Source organism: Oryzias melastigma, linkage group LG7, assembly GCF_002922805.2.
Source record: "Oryzias melastigma strain HK-1 linkage group LG7, ASM292280v2, whole genome shotgun sequence".
NCBI lineage: Eukaryota > Metazoa > Chordata > Actinopteri > Beloniformes > Adrianichthyidae > Oryzias > Oryzias melastigma.
Genome location: NC_050518.1, coordinates 31,578,559 through 31,591,153, shown reverse-complemented (window position 1 = coordinate 31,591,153; position 12,595 = coordinate 31,578,559). Strand labels below are relative to the sequence as shown.

At 40.7% G+C, this 12,595-nt stretch overlaps 2 protein-coding genes across 2 annotated transcripts in view; both read left to right on the top strand.

Moving 5' to 3' along the window:
- The window catches only part of LOC118598942 (voltage-gated potassium channel subunit beta-3-like), a 6,360-nt gene extending 2,468 nt beyond the window's left edge, over positions 1-3,892 (top strand). Inside the window, exons 2-3 of the mRNA XM_036212669.1 lie at positions 952-1,286; positions 3,829-3,892. Of these exons, the coding sequence (XP_036068562.1) occupies positions 952-1,286; positions 3,829-3,892 (399 nt within the window). The remainder of the gene's footprint in view (positions 1-951; positions 1,287-3,828) is intronic.
- Positions 3,893-5,743: 1,851 nt separating this feature from the next.
- LOC112140026 (voltage-gated potassium channel subunit beta-2) overlaps positions 5,744-12,595 on the top strand; it is an 8,001-nt gene continuing 1,149 nt past the window's right edge. The window contains exons 1-11 of the mRNA XM_024262927.2: positions 5,744-5,767; positions 7,140-7,219; positions 7,324-7,368; positions 7,758-7,802; positions 9,124-9,167; positions 9,249-9,335; positions 9,682-9,767; positions 10,361-10,481; positions 10,694-10,788; positions 10,938-11,058; positions 12,114-12,202. Coding sequence (XP_024118695.2) covers positions 7,152-7,219; positions 7,324-7,368; positions 7,758-7,802; positions 9,124-9,167; positions 9,249-9,335; positions 9,682-9,767; positions 10,361-10,481; positions 10,694-10,788; positions 10,938-11,058; positions 12,114-12,202 — 801 coding nt within the window. The 5' untranslated portion in view covers positions 5,744-5,767; positions 7,140-7,151. The remainder of the gene's footprint in view (positions 5,768-7,139; positions 7,220-7,323; positions 7,369-7,757; positions 7,803-9,123; positions 9,168-9,248; positions 9,336-9,681; positions 9,768-10,360; positions 10,482-10,693; positions 10,789-10,937; positions 11,059-12,113; positions 12,203-12,595) is intronic.

Genomic DNA, 12,595 nt, shown 5'->3' with positions numbered 1-12,595 from the left:
ACTGTTAGCTCGCTACGCTAGCCAGCCCAATACAGCAGAGCTCACAAAGGGTTTGCTAGCTTGATACAGCGGATCTCGCAACAGTGAAGCTCGCTGTGTGTTTATTATGTGTATTTAATATTTGTTTTTGAAAGTGTCTATTCGCATGTAGTTTTCAATAAAGGTGCAGTCAGTGCTGAACTTTTTTCTTATTCGCAGCCCCAGAGGAAAGGGTTAAGGTTAGGATTACGGTTAAACAAGCAGATTGTTCCTGAGAGCTTCTGTCTCTGCAGCTCACGGCTCCACAAGGGGAGGGGTCAAATGTGGAGAACACATTTACACATTTAGGAACGTGACAGTTGGTGGGACTTCAACTTTAAGTTTAATTTTAAATACGTGCGGCCAACATTTCCATCACTTTCTGTGCTGGTCGTACATAAATACGTGTGAATAACGTCGGCCTTTGGGTTTACCATCTGGGTTGGTTTCTACTCTGTCATTTGTTATTATGTCTTGAAATGGAGGACCCCCTTGAAAACCAGATGTTCCATCTCTAGAGGTTCATCCTTCCATCTAAGTTTAAATGTGTAAATACAAAATAAATAAATAAAAACTTAGAGCAGGACTCACTAGCTCAGTACAGCGGAGCTCGATAGTATGCTACACGTCCACTGGAGGCTGCCTAGCAAATACAGGTGGGACCACCACAGAAAAAACCCAACCAGGATCCACATTCTCTGCCCCCTTCAAACTAAATGGGCTCAGCCTTGCTGGCTGGGCTGCTCTTGTTCTTTTCAGCTCACATTTTAATTTCCACACCAGCTCTTGTATCTACAACTGGTAAATAGTTATTGACAAACTCAAAGTTCATTAAAGTTCTGATGAGAACATCAAAGGTCCGCATTAGACAATCAGCTGTTTTAACTTGAGGATCCTTCTGATGCTTCTCTGTGTTTCTGGACGGATTTCCAGGTGCCAAGGCCAGGTGGAGGTGTTGTAGCTCCGCCTGTGAGTCGCGACGGCAGCGGCAGCTTCCGCAGCGGCAGCATCAGCAGCGACGGGTCTGGAGGCCGGATCCTGTCCCTGCTGTCCATGAGCGACAACGTCCACGCCGGCCTGAGCTGCTTCCTGCCCGAGCAGGCCCTGGAGCACGAGGAGAGGCGCCAGCGGATCTGCCAGCTGGCAGAGATTCAGCGCCTGAAGGAGGTCCGCGCTGCCGCCCAGCTCAAAAACCTGGAGGACTTCCTCAAGATGAACCACGTGTCTTTGAGGGACACGGTGTCTTACACCACCGGCATGTACTACAGGTGAGAGGGGACGGGTACACGTAGACCGGAGACCTCTCCAGGGTCAAAAGGTCACAGTAGAACGTTGGTGAACAGCTGGACTCCCAAAAAGGGAATGTGGTGCTCAGCCTCCAGCCTCATGTCAGCTCACGTGAAAAGGATCAGCGTGATCCGTGACGTGAAGACAACAGACCAGAACATCAACTTAACTCAGGGGTCTGAACCTTCAACCTTTAAAGAGCCAATCAGGTTTCTCACCAATCACAACTCAGCTGGAGCCACAGAGTCTTACAAAAATAAAACTCTCATTGTATTTCTTAGTTCTACTATTATGGTAAAAATCAATAAATTCTTGTTTTTGTGCACGAATAAAACATAAATATTACAAGAAAATTACTTTTTTGTCTAAGTATGAAAACGGTTTTTACTTTGACATGACTCCCTTTCAAAATAAGAGACATAAGATCATCAGTGATTTAAAAAAAGACAGTTTACAGTAAATTTGATAGATTTTGGTAGAAATTCATAAACGTAGCGATGTTGAATGAATTAGGAGCTGATTAGTGACCTTTACAGTGTTTACAGCACAATTAAAACCCTTACTTTCTCACTTTCTAATCCGGCGTGAGTGAATTCTGCTTGTGCTCTCTGATCTTAAGTTCAGTGGTGCGCGGCGGTCTGTCGAAATGTTTTAGAACGATTACGAAGCTTTAATATATGTAGTCATGTTAAAAAGTTACAGTTTTTAAGTTTTAAAAATGTCGTTTAGAGTGTTCAGTAGATGTTTATCCTGTTCGACCTCTTGTGAGTTTTAGATTTTGGCCTCTTGTGTGTTTGACTTTGACACTCCTGTCCTACATTCAAAAGCTCACATAAACCGTTCCTTTTTATTTATTGTTTTCTTTTTTTATTGAGCACTTAATGCAATAGATTACAATGCAATCAACACCTTAGAAGGCATGCTCATACAGAATAAACATTAAATGGTGAGACCAGAAAAAAAAAGAAAAGAACAGAAAGTGTGTTCTTGGAAGCTGAGTTTGTTTTTTAAATATTGTTAAAGTTTTATTTTTAGAACGGAAAATTCAGGCTTTTTGTTTGTGATTTTAATTTTACGTATGTGAAACTTGGCCATAAGTAAAAACATGTTAATAAAAAAGAAAGGATCACGATCTTTGGACCTAAAGTTGTGGAAACCAAAAATAACGTCTCTGTAATACAGCTGAAAACCATTGAACATTGAGTCAGTGATGAATCTGTGGATGACTTTCCAAAACTTAAATTCACACGACCAAAACAAATGAGAACTGGTTTCAGGTTTGTTCTGACAGAACGTACAGCTTGTATTTAAATCATATTTAAATTTGGATAAATAATGTTCTGTGGGGTAAAACCTGTGCAATAACTCCAATAAAATCTCTTTGACTGTTAAAAATAATTTATGTGATAGTGTCCTCATTTCATTCAAGGTTCAAAAGTGTCAGAATAGAAGTGTAATCATCCTGGAACAGATCTCTTAATTTGGAGTTTAAATGTTTGACCGAAGAGAAGCAAAAACCACCAAATCAGACAAGGAGGAGCGCCGTATATATGGCTGTGTATATCTTTGAATGGCCTGCATACTTTAATATATCTGTCATTGATCCACACAAACCATCCCTCACTGTGGTCATTAGTAGATCAATGAAAAGAGCTATACTGCCTCCCTCTGTACTGGAGGGTGTACTACACTCATTAAAGTGAATGACAGGAGAAACAATCATGAAACCAATAATAATCAATAATTTAAGAGTTTGTGTATCAGTGTTCAAAATAAACGTGAAAATCAATTCAAACAATGTTTGGACATCAAACTATTTACAATCAAAATCAGAGCTGTTAAGATGGAAGAACAAAAATAATGATTTAAACCATGTTTGATTGTCAAATGGTGATTGTTGATAACAATTTATCGGATTCACATGTGAAAAGAGGAACAATTAAAGTTACTGGCTATTGTATTGTACTGTTTAAATTAATATATTGTGAATGATTTAAGTTATTGGAAAAGACATAAAGAGATTAAATGAGATTAAATAACATTAAAGGCTTAAATAAGCATTTTCTATCCCCTTTTTAAACATGTATTTATTGAATTTGGTTCATGAATTTTCTTTTATTAAAGGTGACTGCATTGATATTTTTGTGTTTTTATTGTATTTTTGTAATATTTAACATGACTGGAATAAAAATCAAATTAAGTTTAAATAAAAAAGAAGAGGATTTTTTCTTTGAACAGGACAGTTGGGATGCTCCCTGGTGTCTATGATCGCCGTGTATCTCCCTCTAATAAAGATAGAAGTGAGTCGTGAAGGTTTGCAGCTCCGGAGGGTCTGAGAGAAGCTGAAGGTTGGACATGGTTTCTGTCACCACAGATCTCTGGAGGATTTAGCCACACAAACACAGTGTGGGAGTTTTCAGGAGAGCTCAGGAGACTCTTTAGGTCCCGTCTTCCTGTCCACCAGCATAACATCGATAAAACGGCTGATTCCACTTTCTTAACTGCTCATTTTTATCCCAACAGAAATCTGGGAAGATCAGGGCTGAGGGTGTCCTGTCTCGGATTAGGCAAGTATGGTTTGATTTGATTTATTGTAATATATTGAGATTAACTCCAAAACAATACAAACTTATATAGATAAATAATAAACAATCTTCTTCTGAAGCTTTAGCTTTGCACACATTTATGGTCCTTTTGTTCAGTTTCTGCTGATCATCATAACATGAGCTGTTATGTGATATATAGTCGCGTACACTCATGTACAGTTATGTATATATACAGTCATGTACAGTCATGTACAGTCGCGTACAGTCATGTACAGTTATGTATATATACAGTCATGTACACTCATGTACAGTCATGTACAGTCATGCACTCTCACGTACAGTCGTGTACAGCTATGTTCATATACAGTCATGTACAGTCGCGTACAGTTATGTATATATACAGTCATGCACACTCATATACTGTCATGTACAGCTATGTTCATATACAGTCATGTACAGTCATGTACAGCTATGTTCATATACAGTCATGTACAGTCATGTACACTCATGTACAGTTATGTATATTTCCAGTCATGTACAGTTATGTATATATACAGTCATGTACAGTCATGTACAGTCATGTACAGTTATGTATATATACAGTCATGTACAGTTATGTATATATACAGTCATGTACAGTCATGTACACTCATGTACAGTCATGTACACTCATGTACAGTTATGTATATTTCCAGTCATGTACATGACGGGCCTCATATTCAACGACATGATGCTCAAACTGAAGCTGCTCTTTGGTTTCTCCTCTGACCCGTCTCAGTCTTTGTTCTGTTCAATTAGTTGATCCAGAACAGTCTAGTTTTTGTTCCAACTGCAGAGGAAGTCTGGATCAGAACCAGAACAGGGTCAGTTAAACTTAGTCTCTCTATATGGTTCAAATCCTGGCTGGGTTCTTCCTGTCCGGTTCTCCTCCTGCACATGTGGATTTACCAAAGATAAGAATACTTCAAGTATTTGTTTTAAAGTATTCTTAAGTATAGAAAAGTATATTTCCCAAAGTGGACCAACCAAGGATACTAAAAAGTATACTGGTAGTTTACTAACAAGAATACTTCCTGGGACTAAATTGGTCCACTTTTAGTTAAAGTAACCTCCCTGGTCTAGCTCAGCTCAGCGGCCTCGTGGTAGAGTGTCCGTCCTCAGGCTGGTATCTCGTGAGTTCAAATCCAGGTCGAGTCAGACCAAAGACTCTAAAAATGGACCCAGTGTCTCCCTGCTGGACACTCAGCATTAAGGGTTGGATTCGGGGGTTAAAAACCACCAAATGGTTCCAGAGCGCAGCTGTGTCTGCAGCTCACCACTCCCCCAGGGGAGGGGCCAAATGTGGAAGCACATTTCACACACTGAGGTGAGTGACAGCGAATGGGACTTTATAGTATTAGTTTACTGATAATTAACTTCAAGTTTACTCTAAGTTTATGAAAGTACTCTTTGGAGTATATCTAATGTAGCTTTTAAGTTTTAGTTTACAAGTAATAAACTTCTACTGATTATTGTATTCAAATACATTTTTAATAAACTGGAAATATCCCAGGAATACATCTATGGAGGACGTGTTCAGACTGAACCCACAATATCAGGATTGGCTCCAGCAATTCTGTGACCTCAAAGGAAAATCAGTTGGATCTGAAGATGTACATAAAATTATTTATGATGACTCAGCTTTTACTAAGCATAAAAATGTCATTTGAAATGATCAAAGGTTGTTTAACTTTTTAATAGTTTAATAGCCGCTAAAACATCAAAGTCAAAGATTTAAAGCATGATAAGAGTTTCTGTCCTTCTTTAAATGTATTCTTACTCCTAAAATCCCATCAGTGTCAGCTTGACATTTTCTCTGTCCTGGTTTGTCTTCTGCAGGAACCTGGATCACATTTGGAGGTCAGATCACGGATCAGGTAGAAGAACATTATTCTGGCACCAGTTTGATTAGAGACTCTAAAAACAGCCACCTTCAGTTGACATGAAGCAGCATCTGATGATTCACATGGAAATTCAACCCATCATTCCAAACTTTAGTCTGTAAGCCAACATCTACAGGAGAGAAAACTGCAGCTCAGGATCGATGTGACACATTTTCATTCAGGATCTTCCTCAGTGAGGAGATAAAGACAACACAAACAGAATTCTTCCCTTCTCCCTACATTCAGCCTCCAAACAAAGAGTTATGGAAAAATAGTGTCTCTCAATTCGTTAGCTGAAAACACTGAAGCTGATAGCATGCTAAAATATTAGCTAAATGCCAAATTAGCCTAAAGAACTAAAATAAATAAATAAATGAATAAAATGAGCCAAAACACCTAGCATGTAGATGAAATATTAGCTAAACTCCAAAATAGCCCAAATAATCTGAGTAAATACCAAAATAGTCCAAAAAGCTGCAGAATTACAATTTTTTAAAGCTTTAAAACCATAACTTTTTACTATAATTATGAATAATAAAAAGACAGGAATATTATTCCATAATAAATCAACTTAAACCTTAAATAACTTTCATTATTTTACTTCATAAAAATATATTTTGTCAAATTATACAAGTTAGAAATGAGCACAAGATAACATCGGGTCATTAATAACAATAAAATAAAATGGAGGGCCGGATAGAATTACCTAGAGGGCCGGATCCGGCCCCCGGGCCTCGACTTTGACACACGTGGCTTAAAGGGTTCGCCCCTTAAAAAACAATTCTGGACAATCGCTCTACAAATGTAGAGGTAGAAGAATTGGGATTGGGCATCAGGCTTGTGATGCACATTCAAGAATGTGAGCATGTGAGCGTCACACAGACCGCTGTTACCCAAAACTCCTCCACCTTCAGCTGGAAGAGGCCTGTGTGTGTCACAGCGTCAAAGTGGAGCAAATCTTACAAATCCAAGAGTCAATGTTCTAGAATACCAGTCAGGCACAAACCGCGATGTCTCCGTGATCATCTTCCAAACGGTTGGCACTTCTGTGAAATAAAAGGACGCCATCCATACAAATCCAAGTCCCTGATTGGTCAAAGTTCAACCGCTCAACTGACCTCTGAATGCGTTCTGAAACTCCATAGAGCCTGAAGACTGTCATAGAAACTCGCGTAGCTGCAGATGAAGACAGAGTTTGAACGTGGAACGTACCCACGTTTACATAGACTTTTTTAAGGTTGAAGGTTGCAGACTTTACAGATTTATCTATGTGTGTTTTGTTGAGATATTCACTGAATGTCTACAGACGATGAAAACATCTGGTTCTAAAACAGTGATGTGTCTGTTCTGCGATGTTCCTGTTTAGGTTGCAGAAGAAATGATGACTCTTGCGTATGACAATGGAATTAATTTGTTCGACACAGCTGAAGTGTACGGCGGAGGAAAGTAAGCATCATTTACATACAGTATATACACACATACACAGGTGCATACGTATACTTACACCTGGATACACATGTGGAACATGTGGAACTGTCTGCTGGTTTCAGGGCTGAAGTGATTCTGGGAAGAATGATCAAGAAGAAAGGATGGAGGTAAAGTATAATCTTCTCCTTTTACCAGTAACAGCTGGAGTGTGAGCAGCTTTGTCTCTTATGTTCTGCAGTTGTTAGCCTGTTTGAGCAGAACTCCTGTTCCTGCGATGGAAATATGACTCACATTCGTCACACATCATCACGGCTATTGAGGAAGGAAGTCGGGTTCTGACATGAACCAGACTGAACCAGACTGAACCAGATTGAACCAGACTGAACCAGACTGAACCAGATTGAACCAGACTGAACCCGACTGAACCAGACTGAACCAGACTGAACCAGACTGAACCAGACTGAACCAGGCTGCCTGCTGCATGTGTGTCAGAGGTACTGGTTTGGTTTTACTGGTTCGGTTAATGAGACTCATTTCTATTCTCATGTCTTTGTAGGAGATCCAGTTTGGTCATCACCACCAAAATCTTCTGGGGGGGAAAGTATGTTTGTTTTCTCTTCTTCTGAATCATTCTTCTGATTTCATCTCAACAATGAGAATACAATATGATAATGATGTAATAGTCAGTTAACCTCTTCATGACACTAACCTGTGATGCAAAGGCAGACGTGAACAAAAATCACTGAGGATGAATTCAGACGGGACACATCTGAACCAGAGTCCGTTTCCCTGATAATCCAGAACTCATTTCAGCCGACCCTGTTCTGTGGAGAGAAGACAGACTCATCCAATGTGTGTGTGTGTGAAGGACTTCATTTGTAACTCATACAATACATTCTGTGCATAATTTACAATTGTGTTTTCACGTGCACAAAAAGTACGAAATAAAAAAATAGAAAACCCAATTTAATACAACTTAAAATTACAATTGAAACTAACTACAAATATTTAACCTTGTGCTCTCTTATCGGGTCCAGATGACCCAGCATTATATTAATGCGTGATCCCTTCCATGACAAAGGTGGACAGGATTTTATGTCTGCCACGGACACAGTACAGATAAAAAAACTCTTGTGATCCAGATGACCCCACTGTTAATGTAAACACACCAAGGGTAGAGTTGCAAAGGATGCACAAATAGCCCGACACACACAAAAAAACATACTTATCAACAAATCTGATGTGAGACTCTTCACTGTGTGTGAGTGGTGCGTTTAAGTGCTGCTAGAATGCTGGGTCATCAGAGTTTTCTTATCAGCAGCTTTGAACTTAGATTGGGAAAAATATCAGGCGAAAACTTGACATTTTCCCACTTTCTTAAACAGATGAGTCTGACAATCTATATGTCATGAAGACTTAGCTGTCGCCTCCTCCTGCAGCCTTCCTCCACCGTACCAAAGTAGCAGATGTGGGTTGAACCTGACGTTGAGACAGACGATCAAAATTGCTCAGTGAAATATAAAGTTGTTCTGACAAGGATTGCAAAGTGTAGAACTTCCCTTGTTCTTTCTCTGGTGGCTTTGCCCCGCCCTTGTGGTTTCTGGCCAATGACTGAAGAGATCTATAATCACATGGTTTTGCATACAAGGTTTGGTTTAAAGAGAAACGTCAGGTGGAAGTTGGTCTGGCGAGAGACCAACTGTAAGATTCAGGACTCGGTCTGAACCAAATTAAGTGGACTTGGTTTGGACCAACAGACTTTTCCAGTAAACACCCTGAAGCTTCATTTTTAGTTGGTTTTCTTCTTTATTGCACCTCTCAAGTGAAAGCCCTCACTTTCAACCTGTCAACAATGACATAATAATACCTTCTATTCTGTTCAGGAGAAGGTCCAGTTTTCTAACAAACGGTTTTGTTTTCAGAGCAGAAACCGAGAGGGGATTGTCTAGAAAACACATCATTGAAGGTAAGACCTTTGATGACACTGTGAAGTCCTGAGTCTTCGTCTGCGACCAGATGTCATCATGTGGATGTGTTTGTGAAAAAGGTTTGAGAGATTCCCTCGACAGACTTCAGCTGCAGTATGTGGACGTGGTTTTTGCAAACCGTCCTGATCCAAACACGCCGATAGAAGGTGGGTGTTCTTAGCAGAATGCTCACTACTATTTTTCACTACATTACTTATTATTTATTCAAATTTTCTCATTTGTTATCATCTTATTATTTTTTCTCACTGTGATCTCTATAAACTCCTGTTGTAATGGAGTAACTGATAAACGACAAACACGTTTTTTTCAGACATCAGCTGTAAACTGCACTTGATTTTAACTCTCCAACCGGGTAGCTGGTTATCACAGAGAGCTGTTAGAGAACTCTGTTTTATTTATTCTTTTTACTGAAAGGCTCCAGGTTTGGGGCCTGGCGTTTCCTTTTCTTTCACGGATGACTCTGCCTGACCTTTGCTTCGGGCCTTTCCCCAGAGACGGTGAGAGCGATGACCCATGTGATCAACCAGGGAATGGCCATGTACTGGGGCACATCTCGATGGACGTCAGTAGAAATTATGGTGAGATCTGAAATCTGGTTGTTACCCATGATTTGACATTTGTTCCTTTGCAGACCAAACCCAACTCGATGCTACGGTTAAAGACTGCTTCTCAGTTTATCGCTTCTGCAGAATTCTGCAGTAAAAATTAAATCATTTTCAATGTTTCTTTGGAAGCATGACTACATGCTCCACTCTGTGACCATCTTGGCTTTAACCTGGTGACCTTGTGCCAAACGATGACTCAGAACTGAACCAATCCTGGTAAAATAAGATTTTTTGTCTTAATAGTTTTTATCTTTTTGCTTATTTTCATATTAAGCTAAAATGTAAATCAAACACAAAACTGTTGCAGCAAAAAGGCGTTGGTCAACTATTTGGCATTTTCTACATTTTTCTGACTTTAACCTCTAACTTTACACACTGAAGACAGACGACACACAGTCTGAGATGGACTGACCTTCTGTGGAAAAGAAGTGAATGCACAGAAATAACAGAATGCTGTTCCTTATAAATACAACATTTATATTTCGTCAAATATCCCATTTTTTAAATCAGGTACATGTGAATAACACCAACCGCGAGGGTTTGAATGTTTGCTGGTGTTTTTACAGGAGGCTTACTCTGTGGCACGGCAGTTCAACCAGATCCCGCCAGTCTGTGAGCAAGCGGAGTACCACATGTTTCAGAGGGAAAAGGTGGAGGTGCAACTCCCTGAACTCTTTCATAAAATAGGTGAGTACTGACTGTAATGCATGGCCCACTCTTCACGAGTCATCTTTAGTACATGCTTCTCTTTGGTAAAAACTCAAACAGCAGTAACACGACCCTGTAGCACATTTTCAGGACGTTGGTAGAGCACAGCGGTGCAGTGAAGTGGAAAAGGTTGAGAGGAACATCATTTGGCTACTCTGTCATATATACATTATTTATTTAATAACCTATAGGTATTGGAGCAATGACGTGGTCTCCACTGGCGTGTGGGATCATCACAGGAAAATACAACGATGGAATACCCCCTCAAACACGGGCGTCACTGAAGGTAGGGACCTCTTAATACATTTAGAAAAGTAGGAATCTGTCAGCAGCGTTTTAGTTTGTTTCTGTGCAAAAGCAGACAAAGAGTGGAGTCGTTTTTCCTGAGTCCAGAAGGTCCAGACTGTACATGTGCTTGTGTCTTGTCTGCAACAGGGATATGAATGGATCAGAGATAAGATCCTGAGTGAGGAGGGCCACCGCCAGCAGCTGAAGCTCAAAGACTTGGAGGCGGTTGCTGAGCGACTAGGATGCACCCTGCCTCAACTGGCCATAGGTAAATCACACGGCTGTTGCTTCTGATAAAACTTGTTTTTTTTAGTGAACGACGTTATTTGTATGTATTTGAATGTTGTTTTAATGTTTCAAATCTAATCTTTAGAGAAAGAAAGTCACTTTTGTCAATCTTTAGCTCGTTTCCTGTGAAGGATATTTTCATGCTAACAAAAAAAAAATAGACATTAAAGGATTGCAACATTAAACAGACCCTCCCCAACTCCACCCCCAGAGATAACCTAAGATACCACATGAGATGAGGTCTATACAGGAGTTGTCTGCTTTGACCTACAAGGCCTTACCCCTGAACAGGGGGTTGTAGAGGTCTGGTGTTACAGGGGCGTCATCTTGGAGTCATGGGGTGGTGGGTTCATTCTTGGTGGTCCGGGCAGCTGAAGGCTGGGGTCAAGGGTCAAGCCTTGTGCTGGCTGTTGTGGATGCAGAAGGGAAGGTCCACATCCTCTCCTTCTCACTGACATGATGACGTACACTAGAGGTTATTGATGTCCGTCCACAGCTTGGAAGAGTCTACGTTTCGAGGAGTACTTGCCGGGCCTCATTCGGCCCGTGGGCCGTAGTTTGGGGAACCCTGGTTTAGAGGAGTGCTCAGCGGGCCTTCAGGCTGAAGCTAAGAGGGAATCATGAATGTCTTCAGCTCAGATCGAGTTATGAATCCATGACGTCTGGTCCTGGGTGAACATGTTCAAGAGTTTTAGTTCCTGATTCTTTGTTAGATTGCAGCTGGAACCCAGAGGAGAGACTTAGAGGTGTTCTGACTGAACTCATCCCCCCGGGGGCTTCAACCTTCTGCAAACATGCAGAGTGTTTGCTTGGATTGAAACTCATTCAGACAAAACTACTCGTGTCGTCTGCATCTTTGTATTGGCAGATGGATCCAATCCCCAAACCTACCAGGTTAACCAGAATGTTTTTGGAATGTTTGGTTGTTGAGATTTTCTCATTACTGTTTGAGCTGGTCAAACAATTCTTATCAAAAGCTAAAAATGAACTAAACACAACAAGCTGGACTGAAAGGAGACGTTCCTGTCCTCACAGCCTGGTGCCTGAGGAATGAGGGGGTGAACTCTGTTCTCCTGGGAGCCTCCAGACCCGAACAGCTGCTGGAGAACATCGGAGCGATACAGGTCGGAGATTTCAGGGCATCCAACCATCCATCTAAGCATCTTGCTGTCTATCAATCCATCTGTCCATCCATCCATCTATTCATCCAACCGTCCATCTGTCCATCCATCCATCTATTCATCCAACCGTCCATCAATCTGTTGAAACATCCAACCGTCCATCTGTCCATCCCTCAGTCAAAGTTGTGTTTTTATTTGAAGAGTTTTTGCAGTTTAGTCTCTGTATGACTATAGAGACTCAGTCTCTGCAGTCATACAACTGGACCAATAGGGTGTGGCCAGAGGGGCAGCACGGGGTATCCTTGTATAGCACTTTTCTACCTTCCTTGAAGGCCCAAAAAGCGTTACAGTCACATTCACATTCATACAGTGATGGCGGCTCCACTGACACCAACC